General features: G+C 44.1%; 1 protein-coding gene across 4 annotated transcripts in view; it reads right to left on the minus strand.

The window, feature by feature from the left end:
• Nucleotides 1-1,086: 1,086 nt before the first annotated feature.
• Nucleotides 1,087-20,682, minus strand: part of LOC309534892 (transmembrane protein 263-like) — a 331,671-nt gene continuing 312,075 nt past the window's right edge. For all 4 annotated transcript variants that reach the window (XM_082227435.1, XM_082227434.1, XM_082227436.1 and 1 more), the window contains exon 3: nt 1,087-2,026. In XM_082227435.1, coding sequence (XP_082083561.1) covers nt 1,740-2,026 — 287 coding nt within the window. In that variant the 3' untranslated portion in view covers nt 1,087-1,739. The remainder of the gene's footprint in view (nt 2,027-20,682) is intronic.

Consider the following 20,682-nt stretch of genomic DNA (forward strand, 5'->3'; position numbering starts at 1 on the left):
GCATCCAGGATATGAATAAAACATATCTTCTGAATCTACTTAAGTCTGCTCCATTTTAAGTATCCAAAGATCAACATCCCTTTCATGAAAGAACCATAAACAGAAAAGGACTGAAGGGAGACAGAGCGTCTCGGGCACCAGTCTCAAGGACACATAACTGGAGGTAAGTCCCATTGAAGTCACATGGATTGACTTCTGCACAAACAGCTTAAGGACTGCAGGAGCAAAGTTTGGTCACTGGCCAAACTGGCAAAGTAGAAGTGGGGAAAAGAATGGGTTTAAAACATGAGCATGGTTTACATTTTCTAAGGGTATAAGCGAGCATTGCCTAAAACATTTCATGTTGATGGTATCCCTACCTGGTCAATGAACCAAAACAAAATTTGAACAACCTCAATTACAAATTGCTGAATTTGTCAGGAACAATGTGCATATTATTTATGGGCAGGGTCACACCTCCGTTTTCATGGCTTTAATTATTAGAAAACTGATCCAATGCTTACTGTATATGATCATAAAACACGCTATAAACATTATTTCTCTCTATTGCACATAGTTAAAATCCTACAATGCCAGGAAAGGCAAAAGTAATTCTAAAACAAGGAACCTTTTTCATTCTAACTAGGTGTACCTGTGGATAGAAGTGGGCTTGTGTGAGAGAGATGAGGAGAAAATTGATGTTGTTATCACCATCATCAGCAGTACGATTTATATTTATTCAAGGCCACTCAATAACTTGGTTGCCTTGGTGCCTCATAAACATATATATTCTTTCCTCTGTTGCACCTGTGGAATGGTTGGATGCCCTTATTCACAGCATTTCTGCTTCATACAGGTTACATTTGAGTGGACAGGTCCCATACAGCCCTTCCTTATTTATTTTGTTTTTTTAAAAAAGACCTCTAGTGAACTACAAACCATTAAATACAAAAAAATAGGACTAGGGTGACCAGATTGGCAACCTGGAAATTATTTTACCACTGAAAGTTGTTGATGTGTCTAGTAAGGATTGTGGCAGGAGATTCCCACTAGTGGCTGCTGAGGGAGTTGCAAGGAGGTAGCAAGAGCTGGCTCTGTCAAACCTGCTGACTGTCCAGATGCCCGGGCATGGGGATGCTGTCTTCAGTGAGCCACATGGTTAGTTTGCAGTCATGCACTGTACTACACTGATAGTCACCCCCTTTCTTGCTGCCTCATCTCTCTCTCAGGCAAGGATGTGGACCCCTCTGCCCATCAGCACTCCCCCAACCCCACATCTCACTGATGGCTTTAAGGAAAGAAGAAACTGCAGGTGACCATTGGTCAACCCTACCAGGATCATACCTGTGTCTCCTACCAGGAAACAGCTCTATGCTTGAGTTTTCTGTCTAGTGTGTCCAAACAGATGGAGCACAATGCTCACAACTGAAGCTCCTACATAGCTTCTCATGGGGTGAACAAAGTTCTCCTACGTTAAAGTTACCAGATTTCCCCATTTCCCGGGGACAGTCCCCGGATTTACAAATCAGTCCCCATAAAAAATCCATTGAAGTTGAAAAGTGTCCCTGGATTCATTGAAAAAAATCTGGTAACCTTATCCTAAATGGGATAGTGCATGAGTGTGGTTAGTTGTGACTGTGGGCTCCAAGCTAAAATATTGAACTTCAGCCATGGCTAGGAGGTCTGTGTTTGTGATCCAAAACAAAATGGTACTGCAGTGAGGAAGGTCAGGGACTAAGTGATCTGTCAAAAGGAAGGGTCTAGTCGGCCTTGTCCTTCTTCTTTGTGGTGAAAGGGACTTTGCTGGCCACTGCACTGCCAACAGCTCCCACGCCACTGGTCATTGCTGAGACACTGCCCTTGACTAATCCAACGCTGGCTGTAGGGACGGTGGTCACTGCTGTTTTGGTGAATTCAAAGCCTTTGCTACCAACCCAAGCCACTCCCCCCAGCGTTGCCCCCACGGCTCCTCGGGTGATGCTGTACAGGCCTCCTGTCACTCTCCAGATCATGCCAGACTGTGGCTGTGGGCAGTCTTTCCTAAGGTCTGAAATATACAGAGACAAAAGAAAAAGAGAAATGAGTTAGGTGCTTCTCTCCTGGTTGCTCTGAGCGATTTCAGCATCGTAGGATGTTTCACTGCCAGACGGTGAAAAGGTCAACGTGTCTCAGTACTTGGCCTCACTCCTTCGGCATACATCAGTAGCATACTTAGATGATGTTCTGACCAGCCAAGAGAAATTCATGATGGGACACACTAAAACTAAATGGGGAGCTTGTCCAATCCCTGTACTAAAAAGAGCTCCCTTCATCGTGACAGATACTGGGAGGAAGAACCGTGAGGTACTTTCAAACCTTGCTTGAAAGGATTTTAATTAATGTATTTGAAAGGTTTCTAGAGGCTGCTTTGTCACAATTTATCATGCTGAGTAAATCACAATAGAACTGAAAATAACAATAAAGCCATATAATGCTGATCTAAACATATATCGTATTACCCAAACCAGCACAAAACAAACAAAATGCCTAACATAGCATAGTCATACTAAACCCAGAGCAGTCTAACATTAAGTCACGGTAAAAATGTGAGTCTTAAAACCATGTATGGAACTATACTATCAAGAAAAGGCGCCTGCCTGACTTCATATGAATTCACATTCCATAGCTGTAGAGCCACTGCTGAGAAGACCCTGTTCACATGGGGAAGTGTAGGAGGAGAAGGGGGGAAGTCAATGCTGGATTACCAAATAGGCAGAGTAGCCATCGGCCTATGGGCTCTTTTGGGGGGCCCACAACAATGGATCGAAATAATATTGATTTGATCTTGAAATTGGTTTATTAAAATTGTTGGTTGGTAAAATAATACATGGGGCCTCCACAGGGTTTCAACTGGGACTGGGGGAGGTCCCACTGTGCTACTAGGACTCATTACACTGGCTGCTGCTAGCATACCTACTTAGCTGAATACAGCCCTTGGCACTGCCTACTGTGTGGATTACACTGCTATGTGATTTGGTAATTTGCAGTGCATATATGATATCCACTGTGCTGTAGATTGGGTGTGACATTCCTTGACTACAGCCTGCTTACAGTGGCCCAGGTCAGACACAACACTAAGGGAAGCCATGGCTTAGCACCAATGAGGAAATGTGTTGGTTCCCAAAGAGAACATGGCCTCTTTGCTACTACTCCAGGTCTCCAGCTTCCATGCTGCTGTGAGCTAAGCTCTGGCTTGTCCTAGTACAGGGGTCTGCAACCTTTAAGATGAAAAGAGCCACTTGGACCCGTTTCTGAAGGAAAAAAAACTGGGAGCCACAAAACTCGTCATTATAAAAACAACTTTTTTGTCACTTTTTATTATTTCTTTGTTTGACCCCTCAGAATTACTCCTCCTCATAGAAATAAACGTTAAATTAACAAGTTACCTTTTTTGTGTGTGTTCTTCACTCCCCTTTCAATGCAGTGACCAGCGTACATGCCCCTTACAATGTAGCGGGTGGGTGGGTGGGAAGGTGACGTCGGGACGGTGCGTGACTAACGCACGCACCACCCCCATGCGACGTCACAGCCAGTACAGCGCCCACCACAGTGGGGAGTGTCGGGGCGCACAATGCGCCTCCTCCCCTCGCTAGTATCCACCCTGGAGCCGTGGCAAAAGTGTAAAAGAGCCACATGCGGCTCCGGAGCCGCGGGTTGCAGACCCCTGTCCTAGTATGATGCCTAAACCTGGATTCAGGGTTTGTCTAACCCAGACAAACCCAGTTCTGGATAATAGAAATGGAAATTATTTTGACTAGTTTAAAATTAGACAACTCATGAGGTCAATACAGAAACAAGCAGTTTTTCTCCCATAAGGAAGGATGTAATTTTAACTTGTAAACAGTGGCTTAGGTTGGGTACTACCTGCATGGAATCTAGCTTGCCAGATATTGTGTGAAAGAGGTTTGTTTTGCTCCCTGAGTATGTAATTATGCTTACCTGAAATATACCAGTGACACTCTCTTTTTTTGGGAACTATTGTAATGCTAAATACCTTCCGCTGACAAAGCCCTTTCCAACTCCAGATAAATCAGTATTTTGACCGCTTTTGTGGTCTTTTTTATTTTCTTAAATGTCTGATTTCATATTCTATTCTGCTTTCTCTTAGTAAACCCTTTTCTTTCTTTCTTTCTTTCTTTCTTTCTTTCTTTCTTTCTTTCTTTCTTTCTTTCTTTTGCCTCGAGTTATTTAAAAGACCTTACCTGCTAATATACATATCTGCTTGGCACAATGCTATTTGGATACATTAGCCAAGGCTAGGCAATAGCGAGATAGGGATGTCTCCCTGTTTTAAATGAAAAATGTGTATAGACTTCTGCGTCAGCCTCAGGTATTCCATTTTCATGTGTGTTGAAGAAGCTTGCATCTATCTACCTAGGTGGCAGTAACTCTGGATAACTGTAGGTTATCCTAACAATACCAAAACATCAACCCAAAGTTGATAAAGAGCTACCTGAGAAAAAATATACTGTATGGAAGCACTCAAAAGGATGGAATGGCCCAACCACTTTGCATGAGGCACGTCAGCACTCAAATTTTTCTGAGAGGAACAGAAGTGGAGACATTTTTTCAGCCCAAGGTCAACCTTCGGGGGGGGGGGGGGGTCACAAACCAGGGTTGTGAAGCACCAGAAACAAAAGTGGGCAGAGGAACAAATGTAATTTTTGCCTTGGTCCAGTAGATACATTTCTAGCATATTCACACACTTCTTCAACCCATTGAGCAAGAGTCACCATCAAAGTTCAGTGACACATTCCAGAAAGAGAAAAACACTCAATGTGAAGCAAGGCTGGTGAGGGGAAGAAGCCCAAGGAAAGAGGGTGTGTGGTCTGAGGAGAGAGTTCCAACAGCTATATAGAGGTTCCTCACCCCATGGTAGAAGGGAGGGCTGCTTGGTTTTTAAGCAGAGATTGTGGCCATTTATCTCAAAGCTGTGCAGTATTGGATATGCAGCTGCTGCCTTAAATACCCCTCTGTGCTCCTGGTTGCTTCGCTCGCCCTCCTCTCCCACCTGCTACTGAGAGCAGCATTTCAGTTTTGCAGGCAGAAGAGGAAGCCAGGTGAGCAGCATGTGGGGTAAATGACCCAGAAGGACAGGTGCCATCTCTGCAGCAGGACTTCCTACTTGGAAAGGTGACGTGCTCCCACCAGGTGTCCCTAGGAGGTTCTTCCCCTTCAGCTTGAATGCCTTCTTTTATGCATTTTCTCTCTTTTAAAATGGCCAGTCATGGATCTGAGGTCGCAGTACAAAAGCTGCATCCTGGGTGTCACCATTTTTGTAAGATTACACACTCATAAGGATGGGGAATAAGTCATTCCAATAAATCCCCAGTGTGCTCAGGAGCATTTGGGATGGCTCTCTCTCCTGAGTCAGGAGGACACATGAGAAGTGGGGAACCTGTGATTAAAAGGGACTTAGAAATTTGGTCAAGATTGAAACTTTCCTTGTCGGGAAGGATTGCAGCAGTTTCAAACCCTCCAGATCGTGGACAGAGTGGAATGCTTTGGAAAGTGGCAGAAGGACATTGCGAAGTTTGTCTGGCAGGGCAAAAAGCCCCGAATAAAATTTAAGATATTAACAGATGCAAAGGAAAGAGGGGGATTTGCCCTGCCGGACTTAAGATTGCACTATGAAGCTGCATCCTTCTGCTGGATGAAGGATTGGTTTCTGTTAGAAAACACAGATGTCCTAGATCTGGAAGGGCACAGCAACGCTTTTGGGTGGCATGCTTATTTGTGGTACGACAAGGCAAAGTCTCATAAATTGTTTAAAAACCATATTGTCAGGAAAGCTCTATTCATTGTCTGGACTAAATACAAGGACTTACTTGAAAATAAGACCCCGAGGTGGCTATCACCGACGGAGGCCAAGGCCATTAAACTACGTAATATGGAGAGTGGCTGGGCAAAATATTGTGAGTTAATAGAAAGAGTTGGTGATACTTGGAGGTTGCAGAGTTTCGAAAAATTGAAGGGAAAGGTGCGAGACTGGTTTCATTATGCCCAAATTCTAGAGGTTTTTAAAAAGGATAAGAAAATTGGTTTCCAGGTGGAAAAATCAAAATTAGAGACAGAATTACTTGAACCTAAGACTAAAGTGCTTTCAAGAATGTATAACTTGTTGCTTAAATGGAATACTCAAGATGAGACAGTTAAATCAGCTATGATAAAATGGGCACAAGACATTGGGTACAACATTATGTCTGAAGACTGGGAAAGGTTATGGACCACCGGTATGAAATTTACGGCATGTAGTGCCTTAAAAGAAAACATTATGAAAATGGTATACAGGTGGTACATGACCCCAGTTAAACTTGCAAAGATATATCATCTGTCTGACAATAAATGTTGGAAATGTAAGGAGGCTGAAGGTACCTTTTTTCACCTCTGGTGGACATGCCCGAGGGTGAAGGCTTTCTGGGAAATGATTTATAATGAGTTGAAAAAGGTGTTCAAGTACACCTTTCACAAGAAACCAGAGGCCTTCCTCCTGGGCATTGTGGGCCAGAGAGTGTTAAAGAAAGATAGAGTTTTCTTTTTATATGCAACCACAGCAGCAAGAATCCTTATAGCCAAACATTGGAAGGCACAGGAGATACCCACGCTGGAAGAGTGGCATTCACAGCTGATGGACTACATGGAACTAGCTGAAATGACCGGCAGAATTCGAGATCTGGGAGAAGAAGCGGTGGAAGAGGACTGGAAAAAATTTAAGGACTATTTACAAAAACATTATAAGTTATATGAATGTTGAGAATCTGCCAAGTTTTCGGGAAAAACATGCTTCAGTGTTGAGATTTGTAAATGGTGGAAACTAAGTTAGGACTTTGAAAAATATAAATTATAGACTATATAATTAAATGAAAGCACAAAAACACATAAAATAAGGTATCAATTTGCTGTTTATTTTCTGTAGAGAAAGCAGGGGATGGAAGATGTGGGGAAGTCCAGTTGATTATGAAAATAGATCTGGAAAAGTGAATTTTTTCTTTCTTTATAATCTTTTCTTTTTTCTGTAAAACTGCTTTTGTTGTGTTAATGACGATGTATTCTGACCTTGGAAAAAAAGCAAATAAAAAACTATTAAAAAAAAAAAGAGAAGTGGGGAACCTGTGATTCTTCAGATCTTGCTGGACTACGGCTCCCATATTTCCCAACCTCTGCCTACACTGGCTGGGGCTGATGGGAGCTGGAGTCCAATAGCGCCTGGAGGGCAGCAGGTTTTCCATCCCTGCATTAATCTGGCAACCAATTTTAGTACCAGGCATTACTCTGTTACATTGGAAGGAATATTATTATTATTAAAATTTGTACACCCCCCCTTTATCCGCAGTTCTCAGGGCAGTGCACAACATAAAATTACAATGTAAAAACAACAAAACACATAGTAAAAAGAACAACAACAAACCAATATGAATATGAGCACTTGAGCAGGCTTTTGCACCCTCTCTGCTGAATAACCACAGTGATCTGGGATGAGGTGCTGCAGCTTCCATACAGATTGGGACCTTTTTCTCCTCAAAGAAATAATCATGCACTGCTCTCCTCTGGAGAATTACAGAGGTTTTTTGCCCTCACCCCCACTCCATGGAGAATGCTGATCACCACTGCCCAGTTTAAATTCAGCCGTGTGTGTATGTGTTTATGTAGGGCTTCTAGTGGGACGTGCTTCCTGTGTCCTGGGCACTGAGGAAGCCGCAGTGATGAATGGTGCCCTGCTGAAAGCCTGCATAGTGATGTGACATAATGGTGCCTCTCCACACAGCCCAGGCCAGAGGCCCTGTCAGAACTAGTCAGCTCCTTGGCAAGGAGAACCACAGTTTCCCTGTTAAGAGTCCCGAAGAGCGAGCCTCTCGGGAGCTGAACAGAGACATCCTTAAGCACCTTTTACAGTCCACAGATCACACACGGCCGGAATTCCCTGTCACAGACAAAAGCGGAGTCTGAGAAAAACAGCTCATTGGAAAGCATCCTGTTCCCAGCCATATCCAGGGAGGTGGGGGGGGGTATTAATAGGCCGTGGGTGTCCAATCAGATGCTGTCAGCATCTCACCCACCACACTGACCCTGGCCAGGAGTGTCTGCAGAGAACAACTCCCTGTATGTGGTTGGCGCTTGCTTGGCTACTCTTCCTTCTCTCTGAACTCCAGACGTCAACAAGCTCCAGGCTGTGCTTGTGGAGGAAGCCTGCTGCTGCAATGTGCTGGTTAGTCACCATTCCTTTAAGAGGATTTCTCTCTCTCAACAAGTTGCTGGCTTAGCTGAAAGGAATCCAGGATGTTTGTTCTTCCGAACATAATTAATATGCCAGGAAAAACTGACAGTTCAGCTCAAAAACAACAACAACAACACACCACCTTTTGACGTCTCTCCACCCCCTTTTTTATTTTCAGCAGTGATTGAATTTAATATTGATTCTGGCAGTGGATTTCCTCAGCTTGTGAGCAAAGGGCTTGCAAAACACCAAAAAGCAGGCACTGAATAGATAATGGAATCGCAGGATCTTGGGATGCTTCACAGGGTGCCTGGAGATGTCAGAGCAACAGCTTCTGGGCAAAACCTGCCCACCTCACACTCTCGTCCTTGCTTGTATCTGCAAGTGTGGTGCAGTGGTTAGAGTGTAAGGCTAGGACTTGGGTTCAAATCCCCACCCAGCCATTAAGCTCACCAGGTGACTTTGGGCCATTTCACAGCCTGGTCTACCTCCGAGGATTGTTGTGAGGATAAAATGAGGAGGGGGAAAGCATGCATGCCACCTTATTTATAAATAAATAAGTAAACAAAATCTGTTTGTCTTAGCAGGCACCCAGGATGTGAGCCTTTGGGAAGAGACCACCACTTTGTTACTTGCAGGGGACTTTGTGGTAGATTGTACAGTATTGTACATTAAAAACAGGACTCTCGAAGCCATGGCTTTGTGAAGATGGCTGGGAGGTGTAGTGGTTCTCAAGCCATCCATATATACCCCTATAGCAGACTGGCACCCACAGCTACTAGAAGAACATGGAGCAAGGTGAAGTCACAAGGCTCAGGTTTTGTCCAACATAAAATGAGCTTCATCTCTACATCAAGACATTTAAGCACCTTTTTGAGAGTTTAGTTTTCCAAATACAAAGCGGTCCGCAGGTTGAATACATGCAAAGTGCTTTCTAGGATTCAGGTCAATGCATGTCTCACCATTGAATGATTGAGCGGGAAATGGTTGTGTGAATCTAGCCTCAGTCTTGTCTTTTGGATTTAAAACTGCCTGGGTTATTGATGTCTCTTCCTGCTGCCCTAGTCTGGCAGCTGTAGGCAGCCTCCAAGTTCCAAGGCTTGAGCAATATACTAATATAGCATTTCCTGCTCAGTCAACACAAATTAGCCCTTGGACTTGGCAGTAGCTGGCTGTTAGTTATAGCTACTGCAGTCCTGAAATGTTCCACACAATCGGTCAGCCATTTCACCAATCACTTCAGGCCATCTACATTGCCATTTTATAGGGAGAGGTTGGTACTAGTGCCTAACTTCCCACAGTTGCAGGCCCAAGTTATTTTTGCACCAGCACTGATGTGGAAAGTCAACATGCACTTCTGTGTGTACAGCTTACTTATCACTATGGGAAAATCTGTTTCCTGGGCTGCATCACTTCAGAATGCAGATGTGGGGGCCTCACACAATGGTGGGCAAGTATTATTGTTTAAAAACTCAACAAAGAAACTTATCACACCCTAAGGGCCAACCTATTTATTATGGCTTAAGCTTTCATGGACTAAAGTCCACTTCACCAAACTCCAGTTCATGAAAGCTTATGCTACAATGAAGTTGATTAGTCTTTGAGGCGCTATGAGACTTGTGGTTATTTTTGCTACCACAGATGAACACTACCATCTCTGGTAGTTAGTGAAAAGTGGACAAACCCTTCTCCCTGATATTTAGTTATATATATTTTGTACAAAGGAGTTATTTTTCTTTCAAAGGAGCATTCAGTCATGTGAGTCCCCCCAGTGGCATCCTTTATCACTTTGGGGAGGATCAGGCCTGCAACCAAGCTGGGGGTTGGAAACAGGAAAAATGGCCCCACCTCCAAAATCGCCGTGGCCAAACCAAGCTTCAGAATGCTTTGTAGTTAGCCTGGCTCTGCTCAAAAGCAGTAAAGGGAAAACAATGGCAGTCATTATTGTTCTTAACAGCTTAAGTGCCTGTCAAAGACATTTTAGCACCTGAGGCGGACCACAAAATGGCGCCTCCCTTTCCACCAGGAGATAAGGAGCAACAAGGCTGGGGAGGGGATAAAGCTCTACCCAGAGAACTACAGCCCCTGTGGATCCTGCCATCCAAGGCGGTTGCCTCACCTTGCATCATGGGTGGGCCGGGTTGGCTCATATCTACATCTAAAGGATTTTGGATTGGAAAACAAAAATTAAAAACATTCACACAGAGGCAATAACACTGGTTCTCTGTATGGCAGGGGCCTTCTAGATGTTGCTGGATTCCAGGTCCCATCAGCCTCAGCTTGCATGGTCAGTGTCCAGGGTTGACGGGAGTTGCAGTTTAGCAACAGCTGGAGAGCCACAGGTTCCCCATCCTCTTGTAAGGGCATACAGAGAAAGAGGAAATTCTCTGTTTCTGACATGGCCACCGTCCTCCTCTTTGTTCACAAAGCATAGAAGTAATTTAATAGGGTTTTTTTTGGTTTTTTTATGGCATGAGAATTTTCAGAGGAAAGAGCCATGGCTACTCCAGAAAGAAAGCAGAAAGGGGGAAGAAGCATTGTTCTCTGATTGGCTGGAAAGTGTGTTAGGCTAGGAGTGCTTCCTTCACTGCAGCAAACACTCCCTCACTGTCTCTGCTCAGCTGGTCTCCAAGAACTGCAATAAACCCCCATAGTAAGCTGTCATGTAAGATAAGCATCGGATTTACAGTGCAAATTAGTCTCTCAGACAATGGAGTGAGCTAAGCATTTTGGTGGCATGGAGGAGCCCAGATTGAGAAAGAGATACAGACAGCAGAGATGAAAAACCACACAAAATAATCGGAGAGACGCAGACACGCAGCCAGCCCAGGAAGCAAATTCGATTCCCCCGAGGTGGCTGCTGCTGCCACTGCTGTGGCAATCTCTCCGCCATCTGTCAAGGCTTTTCCTTTCAATCAATGACCTGGCCTTTCCTAGGGTTGCTTCAGCTTCATCTAACTCAAAGTCAATTTAGAGGAAAAGAGGAAAATAAAGATATGGGGGCAGGGAGGGGGAGAAACACTCCCCTGAGTGAATGTGCCGGTTGGGGTCAGTGCCACGGCCCACATGCAGTGCCCTCTTCAGCTGTGGGGCCCTGCCTGCTCCCAATCGATTCCTGTTCAGAGTTGGATAACACAGACAAAGCTGCCCTCTCCCTGACAGATCCTGGAGAAGCACAGTCTGTAAGGAGCGAGTGTTGAGTGACAGAGCGACGGCAGGAGATTAACCATTTTCCATTATCCATGACGACAAAACGGAATCCTCACCCCGAGCTCCTGCAACTTTAGCACGAAGAAGGCGAGAACACGAGGACTGGGTTTACTCACCGCAGTTATCCATAGTAACAGGAAAGCAAAGTGAAGAAGGTTTGCCTGCTAGGCTTGTTCATTGAGATCTCTTTCTGGGAAAGAAAATATGAAGGCTGGGGAACTCAGGGTGTTGAGTTTGCCAGCTTGCTGAGGAGCGGGCAAATAGATGGTGCAAACAAACCCAGTCCTTGCCAACTGCAATGTGAAAGAGAGACAGTGCGGTGTAGTGGTTAGGGTGCTGCACTAGGACCTGGGAGACCAGGGTTCAAATCCCTGCTCTGTGAGGAAGCTCATTTGGGTAACTTTGGACTGTCCACTATCTCACAGGGTTCTTGTGCGGATTAAATCAGGATGGAAAGAACCACCTTGAGCTCCTTAGAGGAAAAAAAAGGGATATAAATACCACAAACAAAGGCAATTTTGAAGCTCGAAGTAATGCACAGTCAGAAGGGAAACTTTTTCCTGCAAGGCACATGCTTTCAAAATAGTTGTTGGACCCAGCAACGTTTGAATCCCAGTTGGTTCTCTGGCATGGGTGTTTTCATGTCCTGCATTTCCTTCCACGTGAAAAAGACAGAATCTTAATTTTTTGTGTCCTTAGGGGACACAAAGAGCTAGGTCACTGGGTGGTTCCTACGGTCGGAGAGGAAGAAACGGATGACAACCAAAGTAACATTGAAGCAAAGCGGCAGAGACGCCTGATCTTTATTAAGAAAATCTGCTATACCCAGTCCAACAGTCAGCCAGGCAAGACCCCAAACAAAAGAGAATTGATACTTTTATACCATTAAAACAATAGGTTCACCTCAGTAATTCCCTTCCCATAATCCTCCGTGAGATGTCTTATCGGGTGCTATAACAGGTAAGTATAGGTGCTAAGCTTTGGTAAGTATCTGGCAGGAAGACTGTGCTTTGTTAATCAAGTGTGCAAATTGTTGTGGAATTATGCTTATGCTTTTAGGTGGGACTTTGGAGAGCTGATGGCTGTGTTTTTCCGTTCGCCTTTTCACAGGAGAGGAATTGCCGGTGGCGCTGCTGGTTCGGGATTTCATGACATGTATTCCTGTTTGCCACCCCCCTGCATATTTGCATACTGTCACCTCGGGCATATGCCTTTATTATATGAGACCTTCCTTCCGGGTCAGCGCCATTGGTGAATGGCGGAGTTCCTCCGACCGGAGGAACGGGCTCCATGGAAACTGGGTCTTCCCGTCGTGGCGAAGGTGGGGACCCGCTAGAAATCCCAGGTGGAGGAAGCCTGGGAACGTTGGGTTCGGCAGGGCACCAGAAGCGCCCCCCTACTCGCGGGGAATCCCATTTAGGGGCTCCGGAGCGAAGTGGGGTGAGAAGCGCGGTGCTACAAACTGACTGCTACTTTCACGGAGTGAAGCCGCACAGCCATTGCCAGAGAGCACTGACTTTTTCCTGTGGACAATTGGACTTAAAACAAGTACCCGTGAGTAGAAACGGAAAATTGGATCAAGAAATTGCTTAATTTGGTATCGAAGCGGGAAGGTGCAAACAGGAAATCCGCCTTCCACTTTTTGTATATAGACTAAAGCAAAAACTTTGCAAGCTAAAGCCGGGAAGCTGTCAAAAAAGATTAAATTTCTTTCATTCAGAATCACTGAAACCCCCCTTGGAAGCAGGAGAAAAGGGGGGGGGGCTCTGTTTAACCCTAGCAGGAGAGGGAGTGAAGAAGGATAAGTTTCCACCATCTCTAACCTGGGAACGGGGTGTCAGAGACAGAAACTGTTGGAGAGGTTCATTGACTGTGAATGGAATACTTTGACAGATAGCTAATGAAGAGAAACAAGTTGATTCTAATGTTGCCTTTTGCATTCTAAAGAAACAAAATATCTGAAAAACATCTGAAATATCTGAAAAATGAAAGTAACTTTCCTTTGTCTTTTTTAAAAAATATGGATACAAATAGATTGTCTCCTCTAGAGGGAGCTTGTTAAATTGTTGCTACAGTATACTTGAGACCCAACATCTGTGAGATTAAGATCGTGGGAACAGTCTTTTCTGACCTTGAACAAAGATGAGCTGGGAGGAAGACTGGGTGCTTGCTTTATGCAAGACAAATGCCTTGCTGGAACAGATGCATGAGAAGATGGACTTGATGAATGAGAAAATGGATTTGACTGTTGTGGAACATTGATACAGAAATTATCCAGGAACCAACCTATGAATCTGTACTGACTGGGCAAGTGCAGATGACAATGGAGGAGGATGTGGCTGCACCTCAAATAGTACAAATGGAGAGACCCGAGGCCCTACAGGAGCATAAGCCGCTGTTATTGAAGATTGAAGTTGGAGTGGGCCAGGGGGAGTTTGGAGATGAGGAGGTTCCTAGCCTTGGAGAGATCTTGAAATTTGATTTTAAATACTTTTTGGATTATATCGAGGACTGTGGGGAGTGGGACTGTGGGGAATGGGCGAGCTGGATGAAGGGAGATGGAGATAATTTTGGGTTGGAATTCCCCAGAAACCTACTCCTCAATGAGAAAGGAAAGAAATTAAGACAGAGAACAACAAAAGACAAGGAAAAGGGCAAGCACAAACAAGATGAAGAAGAACTGCAGAAGGGACATGGAAGAGACTTAAGGGCCTCGGACATAAGGCTTCCAGGTTGATGGACTAGTTGGAATGGACAGTAAGGACTGACACGATCCGAGACCAGGAAGAAGAGACGCTGGATGATGATTGGAAGAGAATGTATAATGGAAATTTTTTATTTTAGAATCAGCTTAATGAATATTAGGGAAAATGTGGGAATGAAACTATACGACTAGCAGAAATGATATCAGGAGCTATGTATATTTGAAAATTAAAACTTAAGTCTTAAGGTACTTAGGGGTAAGATAAGGTTAAATAAATTAAGGTAATTTGAATAACAGAATATGGGGAAAGATGGAAAGGATTTGTTGAGTTAATTATTAGGTTAAATTGTTAAGATAAATGTTTTAACAAAAATTGAGAAAGATGGAAAGAATTTGCTGAAATAATTATTAAACTAGAATACAAAAAGGGAGGTGTGAGGAGGTCAATGAAACAAGCAAATGGAAATTATGGATATGCAATTTGGGATTTGTGTTTTTTCTTTATTCTTCTTTTTTTACTTTCTTTTGCTGTATTGTCATATTGGTTTTTATATTTTGTGCTTTTCTCTTTTTGTGTATTGTAGTGTTGTTTTTTATTTTTTATTTTTCTTGTAATCCTGAAATTATCAATAAATATTATCTGAGAAAAAAATATTATATGAGACCTTGTGTTTGCTGAATAACGTCATGTTTCCTTATCTGCTTGTGTGATTTCTCTGAGTAAGATTACCAAATGGGAATGTTGCAACAGTGCTATAAGGAAATGGCAGACACACACCAAAGTGAAGTTTCACAGGAACACAAAACTCATTACATAGTTTACATAAGAAGTCACTTTGTTACATTTACATCTTGAACATTTTTCTTGGACCGGAGCTGTATTGCGCTCTTTATTTGGTTGCTCCTTCCTTGACAGTTCTTATTGATCCCGTGCTTTACCAGGAAACACAAGTAAAAGCACCCCCCCCCTTGTTCTGTTTACATCACACAAAAAGAAGATTAAAGCTGACTGTTATCCATCTCTCATGATAGTGAGAGGGGCCGGAGGGTTTGTGGATGTAGTTCTGGTGCCAGAAGAGAGCTAAATCTTGTTAATCATTACAGCTGGCACTGGCTGGCATTTGCCAGTCACTTTGCCAGGAGATATCAAAAGCTCTGCTCCCCAAGAAAATTGTCTGCAGCAACCAGGTTATGTGAGGGCCAGGATGAGCATGTACAAAAACTGGGATGATGCTGGGGGTGGAGCCCAGGGCATATCAAATAATTTCCTTCTACAGATTTTGGTAACTAATGTCAGAAAGATATAGGCTCCAGGAGAATGTAGGCTGGGTCTCCTGGTGCCACCCAGTCTTGGGCGGTTCCCCCTTGGTATAAAATATGCAATATTATCTTCCTATGACATGTTTGGCTGATAGCATCTACTTGCCCAGCATTTATGTGGCATTTCCCGCCTACGCTATTCTGCGTTGAGATTCCTGCATTGCTGGGGGTTGGTCTAGGTGACAATCAGGATCCCTTCCAACTCTGCCATTCTGTTAAGCCAGGCGTGGAGGGCAGGGAGAACCCCAGAAATGCCAAGATGTGTTTAGCTCTCGGGATATTGAAAAGCTCCGTCAGCCAGAAGCGTCTGCCTTGGGACTGGTCAGGAGGCTGCTACACTCAGCAGAACAGGAGGCAGCTGCCTACAAAGCCTTGCTTGCCACAGGGCTTATCCCTGACATGGTTGGCTTTTAATTGTTCACTACTCAGGCCTCAAACAGCGCAGAGCCTTGCCTTATCTGCAGCCAAGTGAAAGAGTTCAGGAGGGTAAATGAACAGCGATATGGTGCAGAGCAAGTTATTTTTGCAGCCTCAACCTGGGAGTGAACTATTGAACCTTCTAATCATGGAAATGGAAGGACCTGGGGTGTGTTGGTTTCTATTTCCCTCACTGAGCAGCAACTGCAGTCACAAGACATTGTTTTGCATTCCACAGTCAGAGTTACTGTTGGGTTCCCACGGGAGTGGGAGACTGGATGCGACGTACACTCGTTTCCTGTTTTTCACTGTTCTCTCGGTGTTCTTTGTTTTCCGAGAGGGGTTGCTTCTCTGCTCTCACAGAGGCAAGATGCATGTTTGTATTCTCTCAGCATAGAGTGGAAATAAAGTTAAGAATGTGGCACATACTGCTTATCCTTCTGCTGTGTGGACTACTCTGTTTGGGCTCAAGATGAGACGAGCCTGTATCAGCTTCACATGGCCCGAAGCTGGTCAAAATCTCACACTTAGGGTAGAGTTGGGGTGTGTGAGGCAAAAGAGAAATATATTGTGGAAGCCAACTCCCTAGTTGTGTCCAAGTAAATTATGTGGAGCCAGTACATGCAGGATCATGATTTTCTTTATGCGGGGGCAAATGTTCCCAGGCCATGAAAAAAGCTCCATGGCAGCCTTTCTCAACCTGTGGGTCCCCAGATGTTGTTGAACTACAACTCCCATCACCCCTAGCTAGCAAGGCGAGAGCTCAGGGATGATGGGAGTTGTAGTCCAACAACATCTGGGGACCCACCGGTTGAGAACCGCCGCTCTATGGGAAACTATATTGTCTTTTCAGTTATCTATAAATCTGTCTATTAAGTACTATGTATGTATGGAAGGTCAATGACCCATGTTTTCTGGGCAACTCTGCCCTGTGTATAAAATTGGAGATGTGTTTGCTGTCAATGTAGTCGAGATTTGAACTGGCAGTTAAAGCTTGCGCTATCCACCTGCCCACTCCTTGCCAAAACCAGAAGAAACAGGGCAGTGATAGCACTTTTCCAGTACTATATTTGTGCGTGAAGAAGTTTCCATTTCTAAACCTGCATAACATAGCATATACTATTGCATATATTAAATCCATATTATATAATATAGTACATGCTCTCCAGATATTTTGGACCACCATCAGCTGCAGCTAGAATGGCCAGTGGTCAGAGATGATGGTAGCTGCAGCCCCAAACATACATCACTATATTATAGTATACTATATATAGTAGAGTATGCTATGCTGTGCTATAGTAACATAATGGATACAAACAGCATCATTTAATAGGGTGTGCACTGGCTATAAGACTCAACTTGTACCTGGGAAGCTGCCCGGGGTGTTTTGGAGCCTCTCTGTGCCTTGACTTGCTATTTGGGATGGAATTATCTCTGTTAAAAACAAAGCTCCATTTACCCCTCATTTACTACAATAGGAAATATAAGAATAACTATAACTTGTTTTTCCTTTTCACAGAAATGGATGAAATTTGCAGGTCTTTGCCTTCTCCTCCTGCTAAATTGTAGGCAGAGATATACAAGGTTCCACCCTCTTCTACAAAAAGATCTCTCCATTGACTTGCATCCATGTGAAAAACAATCATAGTATTGATATTTACTTCAACATCTCTTCCACAAATCACTGTGATTATAGTGCCCTGGGAAAAATTCACTGTGATTAAAACTAGACTTATCTGTCCAAATGACCACCAGCTCTCCACCACCTCACCACTCAAGTTCAGAGCATTCCCCAAATCAGATCGGTTTTGGTTTGTTTAAAAAATATATGCATGAGTAACTTTAAAAGCTCAAGTACAATCAGATTTAAGTATGTGAAGACCTCACCCAAATCACCCCATTCTCCTAATCTGGCAAGTAAACATTGCCAATGCACACAGGCTGCCATTCAGGCTGAACAGTTTCAAAGTTGTAATATGTTTTTCAAAGGAATATCCCTATGAAGAGCATTTCATAGATCTCTTGCAGACCTCTGTGGGTGGGCTAAAATTACCATGTTATCAGTTTTCAGTGCCTTCAATATTTTCCTTAACAGTGTAAACAAAGTGTATACTTTTGAGTTGCCATGTATTAAAATATTGATAAACATTAAGTGAAATGTTTAGTTTGTTGTAATATAACATTCAAACCAAATGATATGTTCTTTCTCCCTCCTCAAATACTTTGCTTCAGCTTGGCTATTGGGGGGCGGGACCTGAGATATTCAATCTGCACTCTAGTGCCGCCACCCTGGCCAAGTTTTATGGAGTGGTGGGAGCAGCACTGGATCCACAGTCCTGCTGTCCCCAACAGCTGGGACAAAAATGTGGGATGAGATACATAAGTAGCAGTCAAGTACAACATTCCTTGTTTTCCTAGAGTGGACATGCAGGGGAATGTTTGGTCCAGCCAGTTGAAAACTTCCTGTTTCCTCCTGGCTGGGACATACTTCCTTTGCATGTGTCTAGAGGTGGGCGTGACCTTACCTGTCCAAGTAACACAAAAGGACAAGGCACGCTGCACACTCTCTTTAACTTCCTCCATCGTTGGAGCAGCTTTTTAGCAAGAGATGCTCTGTTGGCTTCCAGCCAACAGAGGACACTGGGATTATCCCCATATGGGATCAATCCACATGTACATACTTTGTAACTAAGTCTGCCTTCAGGGATCCAAGCGTGAACTGAATGTGTGAGTAAACTTCTTTTATATACTTTACACAAGATTGTGGTGTGTTTATTCTTTTAAGAGGGATATAAGGGAACTTACCAGGAACATACAGTTCAACACTGAATTGTATGATAGTGAGAGACTTACACAAGCCTGCAACCAGTTATCCGATGTGTTTAAAAAGGGGAATGTGAAACTCTGCTAAGCAAAGGAATTTGTTAGTGCAAGTTAGGAAGGATATTAATAAACAAGATAACTTCTCCTGTCTCCCTGAACATTCCTACAAAAACGTGGCAGGGCAGTAAGGTTGCATGCCAGACTGCAGCCAGCCCAGCAGTAGGGACCAAATCGACTCAGGATCCAGCAGACCCTGGGCTTGCTCAGCCCTTACCCTTCTCCACTTCTGGAATGGTCCCATTCAGGGCCTTCTCCTGGCAGCCGCTGGCAGGCGTCCCACCAGTGGCACACCCAATCACCTACATGTTTGGCAGGGAGAAGGGAGGTGCCACATCAAAGGAGTGAGGCCTACGGCTTGCAGGAGACCAGCTTTGTTGGGAGACCTGAGTAGAGGGACACCTCCACCCGATCCCAGGTTGGACTAGATGATCCTCAAGGACCCTTCCAACTCTACAATTCTATATACCAGCATTAGATCAAACACACTAAATCCAATGGATTTCAGGATGTTTTCTAAGAGGGAAATGCAGAATCAACATTTTCCAGAAAACCCACACCTCTGACTACTGGGGCGGGGTGACAGTCCTGACCTACTTTACAAGTCAGTGAAGCTCTAGTCTTCCTTTATGGGGGACCAATAAGTGACAGCAGAGTTTGTAAGCTAATAGGTTTGTCCTGGGGCTGACTCTGGTCTTTGGGAAATGGCCAGGGAAAGTGAGGGGCAAACACAGCTATCGATATGATCATTAGGAAGGAAAACATAAAACAGTGTAAGAGCACTTGAAAGCTTTCAACAATGTGGCGCCTATTGGCCAGAGCTGCTCAGCATTTGCAGTTCCCATTGACTTTGGCTGGGTCAATATTAAGCAACTCTGAAAATCTCATCAAATGCCAGATGATTTAGTCCCATACTTGGGCAGCATCACGGGAAACTACTCAGAGCTCTATACTCAGTTTTGTTCAGAATGCAGCTCAAAATTGTGTCCTCCTGACCACCTCGTATCTCTGCTCCGTTATAAATCAAGACATATGCCATATTAAGCACAATAGGATTCGGAAGTTATTTTCTTCTGCTCATTGTTTCTGTTACCCATTAGCTTAGAAGCAGGGACACCAAGACTCTAACCCAAAGAGGAACTTAGACTTTTGACAAATATTTACCAAAAAGGAACTATTAAGCTTCTAGCCCAAAATGGAAAATGCTTGCCAACCATTTACCCATATGTCAAACAGATTGAGGGACAAACTAAGGATGGTGTGGGGGATCCCTAATCAGATCTCCCAACATTTTCTGAAGACCTGAAAGCAGCCATGCCCTCATCCCTGAAATTCCATCAGAGCTGTGGCACTCTGAGATGCAGTTTTTATCCTTTCCCTTCTGCTGTTTCCCCATTGAAACTCCCCCTCCCCACAAAAGCTGCTCTGAGCTGTGAAGAGTTGGAAAAAGCATTAGTGCAATCCTATGCGTACTTGCCTGCAAAGACAGAAGTCCTACTTGATTCAATGGGACCTTCCCTCAGGCAAGTGTGTTTAGGATTGCTGCTTAAGACACTGAAATGAAATTATCCAATTAATGCAAGCCTTTCACCTGCACAATGGAATTTATTCTCCTCTCCCTGCACATCCAGTGCACCTCATCTGTTATTGGAGCTCCCTTTGGAGCAGATTGAGGGGCATAGGGGAGAGAGAAACAGTCCCATTGCGCAGGGGTAAGTCCTTGTGCTAATGGGATTTCATTGGATACAACTCTTGGTCAACACATACAGCAGGGACAGGGAGCCTAGAGTCCTCAAGATGTTGTTCGACTACAACACCTATCTTCCCTGACCATTGGCCATACTGGCTGGGGCTGATGGGAGTTGAAGTCCAACATCAGGAGATGTTGCTAGGGATCAGATGTGTTGTTTGTTGGAGT

This window comes from Podarcis vaucheri (genome assembly GCF_965113315.1).
Source record: "Podarcis vaucheri genome assembly, chromosome: 1".
Taxonomy (NCBI): Eukaryota; Metazoa; Chordata; class Lepidosauria; order Squamata; family Lacertidae; genus Podarcis; species Podarcis vaucheri.